This window comes from Mya arenaria, chromosome 17, assembly GCF_026914265.1.
Source record: "Mya arenaria isolate MELC-2E11 chromosome 17, ASM2691426v1".
Lineage (NCBI taxonomy): Eukaryota > Metazoa > Mollusca > Bivalvia > Myida > Myidae > Mya > Mya arenaria.
Window position 1 is genome coordinate 33,880,625 of NC_069138.1, and position 21,418 is coordinate 33,902,042.

The 21,418-nt window shown below is 36.2% G+C and overlaps 1 protein-coding gene across 1 annotated transcript; it reads left to right on the plus strand.

Annotated features, from left to right (window-relative positions):
• Positions 1 to 10,545: 10,545 nt before the first annotated feature.
• LOC128224593 (brevican core protein-like) lies at positions 10,546 to 20,188 on the plus strand. The gene is made up of 2 exons (XM_052934509.1): positions 10,546 to 10,933; positions 18,957 to 20,188. Exons 1-2 carry the CDS (start codon positions 10,622 to 10,624, stop codon positions 19,338 to 19,340), a joined length of 696 nt encoding a protein of 231 aa, XP_052790469.1. The 5' UTR covers positions 10,546 to 10,621; the 3' UTR covers positions 19,341 to 20,188.
• Positions 20,189 to 21,418: the final 1,230 nt, after the last annotated feature.

Consider the following 21,418-nt stretch of genomic DNA (forward strand, 5'->3'; position numbering starts at 1 on the left):
TCATGAAGTTGGAAATCGTGTGATGTAAGGTCGTGAATGTGTGTCAAATTGTCATGAAGTTGGAAATCGTGTGATGTAAGGTCGTGAATATGTGTCAAATTGTCATGAAGTTGGAAATCGTGTGATGTAAGGTCGTGAATGTGTGTCAAATTGTCATGAAGTTGGAAATCGTGTGATGTAAGGTCGTGAATGTGTGTCAAATTGTCATGAAGTTGGAAATCGTGAGGTGTAATATCGTAAATGTGTGTCAAATTGTCATGAAGTTGGAAATCGTGTGATGTACGTATTATCGCTTTTCACGATGTTCAAGGAAGGTCAATGTTCGGTCTTTTTTTTCGGTTTTGTCAATCCTCCAAAAAACACGAAATGGAAAACGCATTGATTAAAAACTTTCTTTTATATGCAGCATGGATACGTATATTTTCTAAAGTTGGTAAGGAGTCTTAAAATTATAACGTTTCAAAAAGTCATTGTTTATTGAGATTCAAGGAATGATCTTTTGTAAGAGAAAAACATAAATCCGTTACATCATTATTTGGTATGTAAAGAATTTGAGCAGTTGTTACGAAGACAAATTAGAACTTGCTGAAATTCTGCTTGCTTTTTTCCGGAAAATAACATAAAAAAACATTTTGAAAACAATACGGAAAACTAGTGTCTCATAATCACTTTGAAATAAAAAAAGAACATATACCTTTCTTAAGATTAAAACAATCACCACAAAGCCACTATACATTGTTTGTTGAAAGATGTAATAAATGGCACATAAAACCATTCCTAATCGTGTTACACTTGCAAAATACCATTGCTTTTTTACCAGAATGTGATGAAATCTTCTTTCATAAAGTTCGCTTAGGTCTCATTGTACACATACATGGTGATAAGTGGATGAATAGATGGATGGATAAGACGATACAAATGTCAAAGTAGATAGCCCAGTTTAAGATGGCGCACTTACCAATGTGGATAACCCAGTTTAAGATGGCGCAGTTACCAATGTGGATATAACCCAGTTTAAGATGGAGCAATTACCAATGTGGATAACCCAGTTTAAGATGGCGCAGTTACCAATGTGGATATAACCCAGTTTTAGATGGAGCAATTACCAATGTGGATAACCCAGTTTAAGATGGAGCAATTACCAATGTGGATTACCCAGTTTAAGATGGCGCAGTTACCAATGTGGAAATAACCCAGTTTAAGATGGAGCAATTACCAATGTGGATAACCCAGTTTAAGATGGAGGAATTACCATTGTGGATAACCCAATTTAAAATGGCGCAATTATCAATGTGGATAACCCAGTTTAAGATGGAGCAATTACCAATGTGGATAACCCAGTTTAAGATGGGGCAGTTACCAATGTGGATATAACCCAGTTTAAGATGGAGCAATTACCAATGTGGATAACCCAGTTTAAGATGGAGGAATTACCAATGTGGATAACCCAGTTTAAGATGGAGCAATTACCCATGTGGATAATCCAGTTTAAGATGGAGCAGTTACCCATGTGGATAACCCAATTTAAGATGGAGCAATTACCAATGTGGATAACCCAATTTAAGATGGAGCAATTACCAAGGTGCATTCGCTAATTTAAAATGGAGCAATTCCTAATGTGGATAACCCAGTTTAAAATGGAGCAATTACCAATGTGGATATATAGGATCTGACACGAGTTGTCATTTAATACAAGATTTTATTAAACGAGTTTATGAAATTTGTTAGTAAGCGAGCCTCTGGCGAGCTTACTAACAACTTTCATGGACGAGTTTAATAAAATTCTTGTATTAAATGACAACGAGTGTCAGATCTTTTTTATCACATGCTTTAAACGGTGTTTTTATTACCAATTTAGTTCCACTTTCTGAACCGATTGTTTGACAGCCAAAGTACTCAGAGTAGAATGTCAACGATGCGCCATATAAATAGTTCCAAATTAAAATGACAAAAGTAACTAGCAGTTATCAAGTTTTAATTCTGATAAAGCGCTTAACAAGTCACAACTATAAAAATGTTTTGTAAAATATCCAACAGCATGAATAACGAACGATTTTAACCAAAAAAAAACAATAAGTACACAATTTGATGACGTCACACTTAGAGAACACGCATTTACGCGGTTTATGTGACCTACATCGGTCTGTCAAGTTTAACTGTGTGCACGGATTTAAAGGTTATTCGCTGTCGCTTTCTACGATGATTTTGCAGCGTTTTCTTAGTGTAATTGGAGTTTCACAACATGCAGATGATTACGGCGAAGCCTTTCTCTGTACTACATGGATGTTGATGTTGAAAAAGTTCCACCAAGAATGTTTCCAGAGAACGTGATGTTCTAGCCGCCATGGGATGTGTAAGGAGATATCTGTGCTTCGGAATTCGTATCTGTGTTTTCGGTAACCGACAGCTGATTAAACTGGCAAGCAAATGGCATTGATTGCGTATTGCTTGTGTTGGTCAAGATGGAAATGTTTGAAATGTTCTTGTGATGTTTGTCACTAATGTGGCTGTATTTCACTATTTGTTGACTGACTGGATATTTCTGTGACTAATGATCTTCATTATCTGGTTGGCGGAACATTGTTATCAGAAAGTTTTTGTACAAGATGCTTTCTGGCACTATGATTCGTTAGTCATTTGTCTCCCAGAAGTCTTTCAGCTTCATTATTAGGTAAGTATATTTGTTGGCATTTAAACCATTTTGTTTACAAACAATGCGGAGGGATATCTAGGTTGCGTGTAATAAGTCTAGCCAATAGAAATGTCTGATAGGTTATCTTACACATTTGTAAGATAAAAATATTCGTAATGGGTATATTACACGGAAAACAAGGGTAAGCATGTGATAAAACCCAGTTTTAGATTGCACAGTTACCAATGTGGATAACCAAGTTTCAGATGGCACAGTTACCAATGTGGATTCCCAGTTATAGATGGCGCAGTTACCAATGTGGATAACCCAATTTCAGATTGCACAGTTACCAATGTAGATAACCCAGTTTAAGATGGAACAATTACCAATGTGGAAAGCCCAGTTGAAGATGGAGCAATTATCAATGCGGATAACCCAGTTTAAGATGGCTCATTGACCAATGTGGATTTTCCAATTTAAAATGGAGCAGTACCCATGTGAATAACCCAGTTTAAGATGGCACAGTTTCAAATTCGGGTAACTTGACATTATACAGCCGGACATGAATGTTTTTCACTTAATATTATTTCCCCCTGAACGACTGATTTTATTTAAACCAAGTGCAAATTGTATACATATTGATTAGCCGCTATATGCACGCAGAAGGCCACGCGAAATAATAACACCTGACTGTCAGCGTCCAAGCTTGAAATAATACATAGTGTTTAACAAGCAATGCATCTTCAGAAAATCGATATAGTGTGGCTAAAAATGTCCGAGATACAAGTTACTTTCGACACAATTATGATCTTTCAGCCATGTTGTATTACATCCTTGTATCTGCTGAGTATCAATTCACACGGAACTGTAACCGCTATCTGGATATAGATTTCAGTTGTGGTAGCGTTACTGCCGTTAGCCAAAATGAATTATTATTTTTATTATTAGTTATTAGGTCTGTTACTGGCCCACTACAGAAAAATAGGGGGTCTGTGAAATTTATAGGGGATGAGGCTTAAGCCGAGTCACATAAATTTCACAGCCCCACCCCCCAACCACATTTTTCCGTAATTGGGTCAGTAACAGACTAAATAATTGATTTATTTCATCGATCACCTCCCATGAGCAAAATGATAAAACTATAATACAAGAATGGATTAATGGCGGCCATTTTTGTCGACTATTGACATTACTGACCCACTTTAGAAAAATATTGGGTCACCATGTGACTTCTCTTATCCAATGAAAAGGTCAGAAACTAGTGGGATGTTAATTAATTATGTGTATCTTACTATGAAGTGTAGCTTCATAAGGCAGGCAACAGTAGTTTTCGATTCGGCAAAGCGCAGCGTAGGGGTCGAACTCGGCAAGAAACGCCGCGTGGAGTTGCAGTCAACCTGAACTTAGAAAGTCACGTGTTCAACTTTCCCCAGACTACGGTTTTAAAGAAATGCTAAAAATAAATGCATTTCATCAATGCAGAGGCTGTTCTGAAAATAAAAGTAATCAATTACATACAAAATTCCAGTTTTCAAAGCATTAAAGCCCGGTCAACCAAATTACTTCGGAATCATAACATCAGCACGCCTGAAAATTGTTAAGTAGCCAACGGCGATTCAAAATATGTATGTTAGTAGAAAAGTTATCTATCGAAAAACTAGTCAAATTTCACAAGTTTTAAACTCACCATTTAGTAAATAACATAACAGAGCCGCATATTCGAATTTGTAGATGTGCCCTACACAGTTTCGAATAAAACCAGCCAATGTGAACAATTTTATCAAAAAAGTAGCCAATCAACTGAAAAATTAGTAATATTAAATTTGTTAAAAAGTTATAGTTTGCCCTTCGCTGTATTGCAATTCAAATTAGAAAACTGTTTCTCATGGAATGCCCAGACGCCTTGATATAAAGAAGTCCGTTATTTTACGGTATGCGGTGTACGTGATAAAGCTCAGTTACAGTTACAGCTCAAGAACATTGCGTCAAATAAGGTGTCAGCAAATTTGCTTTATTTCTTATTTATGACAAACGGCAGTTTTTGCTAGACTTTGTGGAGAGGTAGAATAATACAAAATGTGAATTATTAATATGGCAAAATGCTAATATTACCTTATAACAATATTAAGTTGCTACATTAGCTATGACATTTCAATAATTTAAAACTATGAAATATATTGAAATCAGAGTTCATTGTGATAAAGTCAATCAAACAAACAAAGCATATAATGTGTGTACAGATGAAAAATATCTTATCAATATTAATGGAATATTTCACAATAACGGCCGTCTAGACATCAGTCTGCAGAATTTAAAAAAGTACTTGTGATATGTTACATAAAAATAATATAAAAGGCCAATTCGCAGTTTGATATTTTATTATAATAAAGCCGTTTAAATAGCGACATTTCTATGGCTACACCTTCTTCTTTAGACTTTCTCAACTTTAGGTGATGCTACAACTGTGCTTATCATATTATTACTAGATATTTCAACCTTGAAGAAAATAGTATTCAGAGAAATCTTTTAAAGAAAGGTCCTTAAAACCGAACATAATTTTTGACACTTGCGGTATGTATTCAATATTCGTCTAACCTGGATCTAAACGGACGACGTAGTATAAATAACGGACCAATCCAATGAAGATATTAATAATGTATGACCATAACATTAACTTAAGTTTCATATTGAATACATACCAACCCCTGTATAGACGAATTAACAGATTTTTTAAAGAATATTGCACTAGCTCGTGTAAAAGGGTGTTCTATTGAATGCCTTGTTTCTCTGCCTAAAGGAAATATCATTTTTGATAGAAAGAAATATATATGAATTGTTTTTTTAATAATAATCCGCTGGCTTTCCCTACTGATGTCGAGTTCTTGAACATTTGTAGACATTTTAAAATAATACTTTTATAATCTTGAACAGTCATAGAACACTTCAAACCAGTTCTACAAAAGTTCTGAAAATCTTCCGAAGTGGAGTTTTGTAACATTTGTAAAACTCTTCAAAATTTAAAGATGATACTTTTTCACTTAGTCAATTTAATTAAGTTAATTAAGTTTCCATTCTAAACTATTCAATGAGAAATTAAAACACAAGAACCATGTTTTCACAAATGTTATCAATAATATTTATTATGTTCTGTGTATTTAAGTGTGTGTTCTGTAACCTTTCAATATATAAAGTTATGTAAATTTGTTGTTTGCTCATGGTTTTGAACGTGATTTGAGGCAGATAAACTATATATTTTTTATTGTTTTAACACTTGTACATATCATGTGAAAAGTATGTATTTGTTCTTTTTACTGAAGTTTCTGCTTTGTATTTTGAGTTGTATTTTTGGTGGCTCTGCTAAATTCAAGTTGAAAATAGCAAGTTTGTATTAGATTCAGGCCCCCATTCGTCCGGGTTTAATTCTTATTTTAATATAGGAGGAAAAAAGTAATAAAAGTTGCCCAAAATGCACCATATCGGACAATATATTGTTAAAATTTTCTTGGGGAAATACTCCCAAACCCCCCTGCCAACACTTTAAATAAAAAAAATGCTTCTGATGGAGGGGCGTAAGTTAATAGGTAATGCCCCCTAAGTTATGTCCCCTCTAACTTTGAATCCCGGGTCCGCCCTGACTCTCGAAGGTTTATAGGAAGTGTTGAGGTGGGGTGGGGGGGGGGGGCAAGTTTGATCGTGCATCTTTGATATCAATAGTTGTTATAAATAAAAGTAGATAACTTTTTACTACATTTTCTTTTGCATAGAATACATAAAAGGGCTACAATTCTTAACAGCCCGAATTAAAATCAGGTTTCGTCTCATTGCAACGTAAACCTATAATGTTACTCATGAACAAATATTGATACATTAATAAAGATGTTCCTACATGGCAACTATAAAACATAAAATATATGTTAAATCTCAAAATTTAAAAAGTCTTTCTTAGTTGGTATTAGCAATAAGGCCTTAAAGCTGAAACGTCAATAAAGGGTTAAAAGGGATTTTATATTCCCTGAGGAATAATTGCTTCAGAAATATTACACACCACTGAGGGTCATGTGGCATTATAAGGACCGGCCAGTCAGCCCCCGAATGTGTATATAGAACGAGGGGGGTGACTGGTCGGTCCTTATAATGCCATATGGCCCGAAGTTGTGTTTTATATTTCTTATGTTATACCGGACAGTTTTTCACCACTTAATAACTTTAAAGAGCCTTTGGTGTGTATTATGGAACAAATCTAATGTTATTTGCGAAAAAGTGTCGTTGTGAAAGTTACAAGCAACACTAACCAGTTTAATGACGTCAGCGGTCCAAATTGAATGACGTTAGCGGTCCATATTATTTTGGCGAGGTCCGGACCGGCCTAAACATTATATAGACCGCTGACATAATAAAAACTGGATTTTTTCTTAAAATACATTGATATACCGACCGATCAACTTTATATTCACAAAGAAGGGACTCATTTATGCAAGGTATAATATAGTGTGGTAACAACCATGCAGTTTGAATTGCATGCCAAGAAATACCAGCCATTTTTTCCAGTTTTCAGTTCTACACGAGAGTCAACTTCAGCTACACATTAACCCCTAATTGACCGAGAATCTAATGTCAAATTCTCATGTTATCGTGCCTAGGGAATTGCTGTGGTTTGGGTCAAGATTTGGAAGAATGTATTTAATTTAGCCAAGAAAGATATTAAGAAGAATTAAGTGTTATACATAATTATTGACAAGTTAAAATTAATATAAACTTATACATGAACTATCTTGTTGGTCTTTAATAACAGCTGCACTCTCACAGTTATACCATTTCTAGAACTTTTTTATTTTTTGTCTTGGAAAATTTTGGCGTAAATGTCTGCAAACTAATGATAAAAGATTGCTGACAAAAGATCAAATTTTAGATTTTCATATTCCCGTTCGAAAATTAATTATTAATGGCTTAAACCGTTACTTACATCAACTTTTGAACTTAGATATAAAAATCTGCGATCTATTTTTGTCAGCAGTCTTATATAACTGGTTTCCATGGATTTTCGCAAAAATTAGCTCGTTCCAAGACAAAACCATTTAAAAAGTTGTCAAAACTTTTAATCTGTGAGAGTGCAGCTTTAATGAGTAACATTTAAATGTTTAAACATGCTGCAGCTGTTAATTAAAATGGTACGCTTATTACAACCGTTTTATTTGGAATGTAAATGTAACCTGTATTGCCTTAATATGAATCTAGTTGTATTTATCAATCTAATGTATTTAGGGGTTTTACTTAGCGTATAGATATTAATTTTACAATGGAAGCTTGATTGATTTCGCATTTTATAAAAGATACGAAAACTCTTAATTATTCATTTTTAAAGCTTTGCCGTCGATCACTGTATTTTTTTTATAAAACTCTTTTGTACTGTCGAACCCCGTTGGCTCGAACTCATACGGACCGGCAAAAGTACCTCGAGCCTCGGAAAATTCGAGCCAAGCGGGAATGGTTACCTTCAGTATAATGAAACATTTTCGGGCCAACGAGGAATTCGGGCCAAACGAGTTAGACTCAACGGGGTTCTACTATATACGTATACGCCATGGAAAATACAATCGAAACTTGAAAATATATCATATTGGTGAAATTGAACTTCGAATGTCAAATCAACTTCAATTGTGTTCACATGATTATGAACATATTCTAGGGCACTGTGAATTCATTTTCGTATAACAGATGCATCTTGCATTTTCTTCATACCTTGGTCGGTGTAAGAACATATTTTGGCTGACATTAAATCAACATCCTTGAGTGACTCGTTTTCTGTATTATATTGCCCCCCTCCCCGCAACCTCTAAAATAATAAATGACTTCTCACGATCGTGTTTGTAAAAAAGTATATAACCCCGAACAGAACCGACTATGTTCTATTGAAGTTTAAATGGATATATTAGGTGAGCATGTTTGGTCATTAGGTGTGTGCGTTTCAAATCTTAGTAATACAGCTGGTAATGCTTACGTTTTTGCTGTCCATACTACCACTACTGTTTCTGCTATTGCCACTGTCATCAACACCGCAAAAACACCAGCGACGCCACCACTACCGCAACCATCACCACCACCGATATTGTGATGACTTAGCTTCCCATAAAACAACTGACGCTGCTGTTGATACTGTTGTTGTTGCCACTTCTACAGCTTCAGCTATGACTCCAACTACTAACTATCCAATGACTATTTGTTTTGCTGTTAATCTCGCAATTACCAACTATAAGAAGTTGTGGATGAAGGGACTACGTTTTTGTATCATTTATTTACTTAAAATGATGAAGGCACAAAATAAAAACAACCTTTTTTTCGCAGATTTTCGACATCCACCGAAAAATAACCTCCCCGGTATCATTTTAATTCGTGCAAATGAGTCAAAATATTAGTTTTAATATATTATATTTTGAAAATCATTATATCAATTGCTCATGATGGCACGATTTAACGCGGAAGTGTGATCTTGTTTAGTGGTGGAAATCGGAGAACGAGTGATGAACCAAATGTCCGGCCCTACACCAAAACTCACATGCGCCCACGCCGGTAATCGAACGTGGGGTCGTCTTGGTGAGAAGCGAGCGCGCTTACCAGTGCGCTAACCGGACAACCACCCGGTAGTCGATAAAGTGTGACCCATGGGCCCTTTTTAAAAGAATAATGACTGACTCATAGGTCTATTTGGGGTTAAATACATCCTTACGCAGGCCAAACCCTAATAGTTTCTTTTACAACAATACAGTAATGAAGTTGATAAATTAATCGACACAATCTAAGCTGAAGGTGCTATTTTATTACATTGAGAAGGTTGTGGAGTTAAAGTATAAAGTAAGATATATCTGACAGGGGCGTAGCTAGGATCTAAAAAGCTTGCAGGCCCGATTATTCTATGTGAGTTTGTGGAATTTTATATGCATATAACACACACTCAATTATACATTACAATTGCAATGATTACAATTAAACCCAGAAAAACACCCTGCACGTAGTAAGAAAAAAATAAGAGCACCAAAATTGATTTCGTTAAAATAAAGCAGACTTTTGAGTTGTTCAAAGTGTTTGAGTAGTTTTGCTGCATTTTTGAGTTATTCAAATTTTCCAAAAAAAGTTGTAGGCCCGGGCCTACAAGGCCTATATGTAGCTACGCAACTGTCTGTACTTGATGTTTTCAATTTTTAAACATAACTCAAATGCTTGGTTTAGAGAGTTATACTCCGTTGTCAAGGAGATTACATCAAAGTTTTAGCATTAGTTAATCAAGTTCAGAAGATCATGTCTATAATCAGTAATAAACTATTATTGAAATGTTTGTGTTATGTTTGACAAGTATCGAAATATAAAAATTGAGATGAAGCGTAAAACCTCAGAATTATGCACTACTCCAAAAACTGACCAGATACATTGCTCTCATGCAATTCATTTTGGGCGTAATGGCCATTAAATTTCGATGATTTCGCTAATAGCAGATAACTGATAATAGCTGCCTAGAGAATCACAAAAGCATTGACTGGAAAATCCTGCATATTGCCTGGTATATGCAGGCATAGCACCTGAAAACAAGGGTTTCCTTCTTAATCGAAAATTGGATAGGATTTCTTGGCATGAAACCCATTTCAAACAATAGTTGACAACGACTGAATACCAACTGCATGCAGACACCAGATATTGAAGAGTTCAAAACTAACGTATTGAATTAAAGTAAACAATGCTTCAACAAAATACGAACTGCATAATTTATTCATTGATTCTCAAATCATATGAAGCTCCAATAGTTTGAATACATAATGATATATTAGTGCGGAATCCATATCAACGGTAGCCAAGGCTATAACGAACCGCCTTAATTGCTGAGGCGGGGTGGCGCTCTCAGTTAGGGGCAAGTTGTTCAACGAAATTGTTCGAAATTTGTAAAGGCGTCTTTAATCTTCTGTTTTCGCGATCTTCGTTGACATTGAGCTGCTCTTCGAAATGGACGTTATCATGATGTGTCTTTCGCTGCTACAGCTTCTTGCCTTTCCAATGGGTACCCTTTCATTTTCCGAAGTCTACAAGAAATATAGTGGAAGTGCAGCCATGACGGGCAATTCTTTGAATTTGACAACCGCACCATCGGTCATCCAATGTCTGAGGCTGTGTAACGGCTATGAGCACATGTCCATCAAAGTGTGTGACGCGGCTCGATACAACGAGGGTACCGGCAATTGTGAACTGATGACACGCAAGAGCACGGGAGGTGTGCAATGGAAGTTCGACGACCAATGGAAGGTCTTCGTAAGCAAGGTTTGTCAATGTTTCTGTATGTGCGTGTGGTATATTTCAGTAGATAAATAAACGTGAACACTTTATTAAAGTAGGAGTAGTGAGAATGATTGTATTAAGGGCGTTGATAATGAATATTTTCAAATATTCATATCGAAAGATACCTAACGTCTTGGGTCACCTAGAGATATTTTACAAACTGTTTAAACAAACCAATTATCCTCTGAAACTATCTATATGCGATGTTATTTAAGGACTGTCATTGCGTCACGAGTTTTCACTTTATCCCTATCAAGGTTTAATATCTACGCTCTTATAGCTTGTATGTTTTGGAGTGCATACGTTTTGATGTTGACGTACAATCATTTATTACCTAAAAACTTACTTATTTTACAAGGATTGGGAAAACATTTATATTTATATTAACTTATGTCAAGCCGCTCTCATCATTGTAGTAGCAGCAGTAGCAGAATAGCAGAGGTAGTAGTAGTAGTAGTAGTAGTATTAGTAGTAGTAGTAGTAGTAGTAGTAGTAGTAGTAGTGGTGGTGGTGGTGGTGGTGGTGGTGGTGGTGGTGGTGGTGGTGGTGGTGGTGGTAGTAGTAGTAGTAGTAGTAGTAGTAGAAGTAGTGGTAGACGTAGTACTGGTAGTGGACGTAGTACTGGTAGTGGACGTAGTACTGGTAGTGGATGTAGTACTGGTAGTGGACGTAGTACTGGTAGTGGACGTAGTACTGGTAGTGGACGTAGTACTGGTAGTGGACGTAGTACTGGTAGTGGACGTAGTACTGGTAGTGGATGTAGTACTGGTAGTGGATGTAGTACTGGTAGTGGACGTAGTACTGGTAGTGGTAGTGGAAGCGGTAGCGGTGGTTATGCTGGCAGTGGCAGTGACTGCGGCAGCAGCAGCAGCAGCAGCAGTAGCAGTAGCAGTAGTAGCAGTTGCAGTAGTAGTAATCTTATTATATATATATATTTGATATGAACTCATAATTATTGAGAGAAAAAAATGACACCAATGAAAGGCTTTACAAATATGCGCGTTATATAGCGACTGTATTACGTATTAAGCGCTGTTATTAATAAAGTATGCATTGGTGATATTAACATATTATTGCATTCGCGGTAATTCAGTACGCACTTTATCACTCAGGATTATAAATGTTATAACACGAGTTTAATAAATGTCGAATTAAATGTCCACTTATATGTTATCCTCTATTGGTTGTATTAATTTCCAAATTAATCTGAATTGCATTGAGTAATACTTTGACAGCTAAGGTTAGAGAAATGTTCGAAATCAAATATCTTTAATATGATGAAATACGAAACGAATTTCTACATTTATTGGAAAAACTGTAAGCAAAGAAATATATAAGTACTGGGGTTCGAACTCATGTCTGGTAAAATGACAAACTACCGCCCAAGTTCTCGTTCCTGTGCTATAATTATTACTCTATAATATCTTCACATACCGATTAGGATGTCACCTTCATTTATAGGAATGCGAGGTTATCTTTTCAATACCGTTTCAAAACTGATGTTATTCCTTTTTTTTTTGTTGCGCATGCGTGAAACAAGATGGCCGCATATTTTTTCGAAAATTGAAAAATATTTAATTTTATAGTTTTAACAAGTTAAATAAGTAATAATGTGATCAAAAGTGATAGGATAACATACACGGATTACATGGATTACTGGTGTAGTGTTTTTCTATGCCGATGCCGAGGAAACGTAAAACGGAAAATAGGACTCCGCCGTCAGAGGACAAAGGATCGAAACGCAAGATGGCCGCCAAGCCAGGAACCCAGGGTGTGCATCAACCGTCGACCCCCAACCCGACCCCCACCCAGCCTGTCATTGTGTCGACACCGGTAAATCAAATGAATCCACAATATTTTAGTCAACAACCACCTTACTTCATGAATATGGGCATCTCTCCAATCCTTACACAGAACGTAGCACCTGATTATGTACAAACTTTATTTCAACGACTAGATAGTATGGATAATAAGTTGAATCAGTTAGATCATATCAAGTCAAGTGTAACAATCATAACAGATCGGTTGTCCACAATGGAGTACAAAATTGAGGACATTGAAACTAGCCATTCATTTATGAGTGACCAGTACGATGGACTTGTTGCAAATACAGAACAAAACGCTAGTGACATTGGATTACTGAAATCGGAACTAAATTCATTAAAATCGGAAAATGTTAAACTGAAGTCTCTCGTTAGCAATGCAAACGAAAGTGTGATCGACCTAAAGTGCCGCTCTATGAGGGACAACTACCTGCTTTGGGGCATTCCTGAGGGCCCAGGAGACATAGCGTTTGGTACCAGCGCTCCTGATGCCCCCTCTAACACGCCATTCTACGCAGCTTCCGGTGACGCGCCGTCCGTACCCGTCGGCGCCACTGCGTTTCAGCCGCGTGAAAGGCCACGAGATCGTAGCGATCCGTTTAATGAAAACTGCGAGTCAAAGGTTCTGGACTTTTGTCGTAAAATTCTATACATTGGCAACCCAGAAGATGTTATTAAAATCAGCAGAGCACACAGAGTCGGCGATTACACTACGGGTAAAACCCGTCCGATTGTAGCAAAATTTGTTGACACTAAATCTAAAATGGTGGTCAAGGATGCCCTTATACGTGTTAAGCTTAACCACAGAGGCCCCAACGTAACGGACCAGTATCCGCCGGAAGTTATCGAACGGAGACGTCAGCTAGTGCCGATCATGAAACAGGCACGACGCGACGGCAAACGCGCTAATCTGGTGAGAGACAAACTTTTTATTAACAATAAGTTGTATGATCAATCTGCGTCCGTCGTTGCCGACACGCGCCACAGAGCTCCGTTCACGCACCCTGGGCGAGCAACAGCAACCACGACGTCGATAGGCCATATCGGGAGCAATCATTAAATGCCACAGTCGTATCCCGTTAATGCACAACGGGGGCCGGCGGTGTCGCATGTGACGGGCACATCCGCGTCCGCTCCTTTACCCCGGCCGCCGTTAGGAAGCGCAGTACAGTCGCAGGGGGTGTCTGCCTCCAGCTCGGCTGCGATAGCACAGTCACCGATCATCAAACTGCCACCTATGCTCAATGTATGGCCACAATCACCGGTGGCTATGAACACTTCTGCTGGAGGGGCTATGGTGAACCGACCGCCGCCGCCGCCGCCCTATCCGCACGCGAGGTCGCAGGTTTCTGCGGCCGTTTCCCTGGACTCAGCTAGACCTCTACCGACGATGACGGCTCCACCAGCGACGATGACGGCTCCACCAGCGACGACGACAGTGACAGTTTCAACGACGACGGAAACCCGCGCACAGCCGGAACCACCTACCGCTACTACCGGTTCTCAATAGGGGGACGGAGAAAAGTGTGTGACTGACTTGAAAATTGGCACATGGAATATTGAGGGGTTAAAATCATGCCTTAACGACTCAGAATTTATTAATGCTATTCAGTCATTTGACTTATTAGGCTTATGCGAATCATGGTTAAAAGATGACGATGAAATAAATATTAATGGTTTTTATAGTATATCTGTGCCTAGGCCGGAAAGTAATAAATCTAGACGGGGACACGGTGGAATTGTGCTTTTAATTAAATCTTCGATACTACCTGGAATAACAATTTGTGAAACTGATAAAACTGGGTTTATTTGGATTAAAGCGGACAAGTTATACTTTAATGTAAGCGATGACATATACATGTGTTTTGTTTACATACCCCCTAGCAATTCAGTGTATTTTCAAAGCCATGAAATAGGCTTTTTTGAACAATTAAGTTCGGGTTGAGAAAATACAGTGATAAGGGACATGTTGTAATATTGGGTGGTTTGAACTCACGGACAGGCGAAAGATCAGATATTTTATCGAACGTGAATGACTATGAACGGTTTATACCTACAATAGAGTGTAATGACTGTGACGATATTTTCCCAATAAGACATTCAGTCGATAAAAATGTAAATACATCGGGTATTAAATTATTGGACTTATGTTTATCTAGCAACATGACAATAGTTAACGGTAGATTAGGCGATGATGCGCAAGTTGGCAATTATACATATATATCCAATAACGGAAATAGTGTTATTGACTATGCAATTGTGTCTCGGGATTTATTTCCCTTAGTTAAGAATTTTACAGTTCATGATTTATACAGGTTTACGCCTCATGTCCCTATTTCATGTATATTATCAATTAATATGCCAAACGATATAAATACAAATGATCATATAAACTATGTTAAATTCGAATGGAGTCCAGAAAATATTATTTCATATAGGGCTAATATTTCTTCTTGTTGTAACGAGTTCCATAATATTGTTGATCGTCTGATAAGTGGTGACACTGACATTGATAATAGTGTAGATACATTTTCCACTTTGTTATATAATAAGGCATTTGTTTCATGTGGTAAGAGAATAAATACTGGAGTTAAAAATAATAATAGGAAATTTAGGAATGCCTGGTTTAATGGTGATTGTGAGACAGCACGGCGGGAGTTTCGAACTGCAAATAAGTTGTATAGGAAATATAATACTGATGAATATCGTAGATTGTTGTGTACAAGACGTAATGTATATCGTGGTGTTACACGTAAGGCTAAACGACAGTTTTATTTACAACAAAAGAGTGATTTGCATAATATGTCTAGAACTCAACCACAGAAATTCTGGAAAGAAATAAAGAAAATACGCAATAATAAGCCAAAAGATAATAGCATCAGTAAAGATGATTTTTTGAATCATTTTAAAAATCTTTTTGATGGTGATGTTTTTACTAATGAGGATGTTGATAATTCTGATGATGATGATATTGTTAATGTTGATCAGTTAGATACAGACTTTACTACAGAAGAAGTCACTAAAGCCGTTAGTTCATTAAAACGAGGTAAAAGTGGTGGTGTTGATGATTTAACACCCGAAATGTTTATCGATTGTAAATATTTATTTGCACCTGTTTTATGTAAATTGTTTAATTATATGTACAATAGTTGTATTTACCCACAAAGTTGGACTAGAGGTATCATAGTCCCGGTTCCTAAAAAGGGAAACCTCAATGATGTAAATAACTATAGAGGTATTACCTTAACAAGTATATTCTCTAAAATATTTTCTATATTGTTAGATAATAGACTACGCCTGTGGGCTGATAACGACATTATACTAAATGATAACCAATTTGGCTTTAGAGGCAAACGTAGTACTGTTGATTGTATTTATGTGTTGTCATCTATTATTAATAAGGTTATTAATACTGATAAAAGAAAATTATACTGTGCCTTTATAGACTTTCGTAAAGCGTTCGATGTTGTGTATAGAAATGGTATATGGTACAAATTGTTACAATATGGTGCATCAACCAAACTTGTATCGATGCTCAAAAAAATATATGAATCAGTGAAATCATGTGTACGTGTTAGATCACAATATAGTGACTATTTTGATAGTAATATGGGTGTTAAGCAAGGTGAGCCTCTTTCACCGTTGTTATTTCTGTTTTTTATAAATGATATGGAAGATAGTTTAAGTCGAGATTGTATTGATACAGTCACTATTGACGAAATTCGTATATTTATGCTGTTATTTGCAGACGATACTGTCTTATTTTCATATACTGAGCAAGGTTTGCAGCTCTTACTGAATAAATTACATGTATATTGTAATACATGGGGTATAACTGTTAACATAGATAAAAGCTTTGTAATGGTATGTCAAAAAGGAAACAGAACTGAGAATGTTAATTTGATGTATGACGGGCATAAACTTGATGTTGTTAAAAAATTCACATACTTAGGTGTTGCAATATCGCAAAATGGTACATATTTGCAATCACAAAAACAGTTGTCAGAAAAAGCACTGCGTGCTTTGTATTCTTTAAATCGATTGTTTGATGTTATATCTTTAGATATACGTGATAAATTAAAGTTATTTGATGCTATGATAAGCCCCATACTGAATTATGGTTGTGAAGTATGGGGTTTCCATAGAGCTCAGGATATCGAGAGAGTTCAACTAAAATTCTTGAAACAAATTCTAAGTGTTAGACAGCAGACTTGTAATGCTGCAGTATATGGTGAATTGGCAAGATTCCCAGTATCATTGTTTAGAAAAATTAGAATAATTAGATTTTGGTATAAAATAAAACGTTATCCTGGGTCTCTTTTATATAAAGTTTATAGTATGAAAAATAACAATGGTATGTATATAAATACATGGACACTAAAAGTGAAGGAACTGCTCGATGAGCTAGGATTTACTTTTATGTTTGATTGTGAAAATGTTACACGACTGCAATTAGAGGCTGTTGTAAGACGGTTGTATGATATTTATTTGCAACAATGGTATACGAGTGTTAGAAACTCAGATAAATTACAATCTTATGTTGGTTTTAAACACGATTTTGTCATTGAAAAATACTTGTCTTGTATAAATAATAACAAATTACGGATGTGTTTAACTAGATTTAGATGTTCAGCACACTGTCTTAATATTGAAGAAGGGAGATATAGGAATATTAATCGTGAAGATAGAAAATGTGTACATTGCAATATGAATGTTGTTGAAAATGAGTATCATTTTCTTTTGATATGCCCAAAGTATAGAGACCTTCGTGTCAAATATTTACCAAGATATTATTGCCAATGGCCAAACATGACCAAATTTAATACTTTGTTAAGTACTGACAATGTTAAGCTGTTAAATAACACAGCAACATATATATCGTTTGCTACAGATAGAAAAAATGCTTAATTGTATAAATTCTATTATACCATGATATTATAAAACATACTTTTCTCTTTTGATGTTATACTGATATCATTAAATGCCATCTTGTATATATGTTTTTGGCAATGTTCAATTTGAATAATGCTAATAAAATTTTGACTTGACTTGACTTGACCTTAAAAGTGGATTTTTAGAGCTTACCTTAAAGCTGCACTCTCACAGATTGGACGTTTTGACAGCTTTTTTATGTTAGTCGAAAAACGAGAAAATTTATGCGAACATGCATGAAAACCAGTCTTATAAGACTGCTGACAATCAACTAGATCGCAGATTTTTATATTTAATTACGTTAAAAAAATGATGTTTTATGCATTTTTCTTAAACCGTTAGTAACGCTTTTAGCCAAAATACATTACTTTTCGGACGGAAATAAGAAAATCTGCGATCTGATTATTGTGAATTACGAGATAAAGTGTTGCAAATCATTAGGAGTGTGAAAACTAACATACTTACGGCTGGATCCCTTCAACAAATGTTGTTATGTGCTCAAATATTGTCATTGATTAGTCCACGATTTTGAATAGCGTTAGTTACGCTTTAACAAAAGACTTAAAGGTTAAGTTATCCTTATCTGTGTGTATGAGTCCTTGTGGGCGTGTGGCTTTGTTGTCAGTTTTCTAATCTTTCCTTGATTGTACCGGCGTGTGTTTGCCATTAACCGTGTCACCGCGGCTGATCTGTGGTCTAGTGGTAGCACACTTGACTGTCAATCCATGGGTCGCAGGTTCGATTCTCCGCCACACCACTAAAATAAATACCAATCGTCTTCCGGGAGGGGCGTAAAATGGGGGCACGTGTGACAGCGCTAAACAGTGGTTCAAGTTAAAGAACCAGAGTAGTTCTAACCAGTCTTACATTTTTTCTATGCACTATGCTCAAAAAACTTAATATGACTAAACATTTTATCGGGGCACTCACCGAATGGGCTTTGCCCGAGTGCGAATATGACTAAAATCAAAACCACCATCGTGGTTAAAAACAAAATACAAACGGAAAAGTCCAAACAGTATAGTTCAAGAATTGCTATCCAGCCAAGCATTGGCAAGAGTTGTATGCTATTTATTTCGCTTGTAAGATAACATGACTTAGTTGATGCCTTTATTAGAACGAGATGTCGTACTTATTTATCTACTCACACCAGTGCCAACAATACGGCACAAGTGAGTTACAGTTCATGCGTTATAAATTAAACTTCCGTATAACTCTCACATACTCATCTATATTTTCGTTTCTGACAGTGTGAAGTGAGTTGGACCATGTTCGACGTATCCTGTTATCAGCTAGTTCGTATCCAGAAAAACTGGGACGCTGCGAAGTACGCATGCGATCAGGTTAACGCATCGCTTGCTTCTATAACGAGTAAGGAGGAAGACGACTTCATCAACGCAATGCTTAATGGAATAAGTGGGATAATCTATATAGGAGCTAACCAAAGGGATATAATAGGACACTGGAAATGGGAGTCACGTGAGGTTTGGGCTTATGAACATTTTGCTGCGGGACAGACGGATGGAGGCACGAGGGAAGGTGTCCTTGGAATTGAATATAACGATGGATGGCATGACGTGTTTGGCAGCGGAACATATCTGTTTTATCTATGTGAAAAGGGGATATGGATTTGAATATCCTTCATGTTACGCTTTTTACATTTAAAAGCTATTATTTTTCATTAGATGCAAATAAACCATTCTGGATTCTTATTTAATGAGAGATACTTTTAATCTATTTACGTAATATCGTAAGTGAGCTGTATTTGACTAACAGTAAGAGAAAGCACGAGCTTAAGAGATTATTCTATATAATTGGTATTTTTAAACAAAATATATTTTTTTTATATTCAGATTTAGTAGTTATATAAATTAACACCTGCTTGGTCTCACATAATAATATTGCATATTGTATTTTTTCTGATGTCAAAAAACTAATTTAAAGTGATATTCATCTTTTTAATCATGATAATTACAAAACATGCAATAACGCTCATTTCTATGAATATTAGATGTACATGTATATATACCATTATTCTTTTATCATGATTCCTTTGTATATATAACAGTTGACATACATTGTTCTAGAAAACCTGTATTCTTCCAAGACTTTATATACTTCTCTAAATGCTTGTTAAACGCTATAATTTTGATACGCTACACATATGCCTACATATATTTTTGCTGTTTTTGCTCTTTTTTTGGCGTATTCTGATGGTGCGTGGAGACAATATATCCTTAGAAAATATACATAGTTAATAGGTTTATGGAACAACTTAGTAAAAACGGCAAGTGTATTTACCGCCAAAACTCTGCACAGAGATATGAGACCCAGATTTATTTAAACTAGTGTTGCGGTAAAATGACAAACTATGTCGTCTGAACAATATTGCAATTAAAATTAAGAATATTGAAGGTATTGAGCTACAGTAGCCATCTTGATACTTTTAAGATTTATATTGCCGTGTTTGGAACATGTATGATGCATTATAATAAATATTAATCAGGAACCATTGATAACTTGTTGTTTTTGTCGGACATATCTGCTAAGCGCAAATTTGGTCATTTGGAATGAATAAAGAACATCCTTTCCTAACTTTGTCCTACGCGTCCAATAGTGCGTACGTGAGAAGACTTATTATCTTGAGACAAAAGAGGGGTTTAGTCACAGGTAAGTTTAAACTTATTTAATTTTACAACGATTGTGAAACAAGCTATTGCAACTGATATCAATCACTCTTGTTGGCACGATGTTGCGTGAGAGTGTGGTCTTGTGTTGTGGGGGAAACCGGAGTACCCTGAGAAAACCCACTTGTCCGGCTTGGTGACCACTAACCAAACTCAAATATCATGCGCCCAGGCCGGGAATCGACTCCGGGTCGCCTTGGTGAGAAGCGAGTGTGCTAACCACTGCGCTAACCGGACAACCACAGGTTTAAGCTCAAACCTTAAGTTATAAGTGATGCTGACAATAACAGGTTAAGAAGAACAAGGAACTTTACATACTATTTTTTATGAAATTAGGTTCGTCAATTTCAACAGACGGGTGCATTTCAACAGTTTAACAAAATTCAACAAAAAGTGCGATAAATAATTATTATGGACAGTTGAGATGAAATTGGTAGACAACATTTTAAGACCCGCATTGCCTCACTGTGGTATATACTCGTCAACAAAACGGTTCTTTCACTTTAGTATACATTTGAAGAAAGCATTTACCTCAAATAGGGACAGAATTTCATCCATTTGATCCTCAAAATTTAATGAAGTAATTGACATTCTTTCGTAAATTAATTAAAATAATATATTGGATATTAGATTATTAATTATGGTTGTTATTAAGGGCTATTCCATTTAAACATATAACCCCGGGGGGAAGCCACTTTTAAATTATGCTCCCCCCCCACAGAAGCAAATTTACCCGATTGTGGTCCAAATTAGCAAAGACACCCACCTATATACTATTCAAATAATTACCCCCCCCCCCCCCGTGGGTTATATGTTTTACTGGAATAGCCATAAATACATCCATTTGCCTAGCTTCGGAGGATGAAGCTAACAAGCATCCATCTCATCAAGATTAAAATTGAAAGCCAACAATAATAAAAAGATTTTTTTTAGATAATTTACAAGTAATTTATTTTGTTAAAAAGTATGCAAGCGCCTTGTTATATAGTGTTATTACCATTATAATAGCGAAATTGAGTTAAATG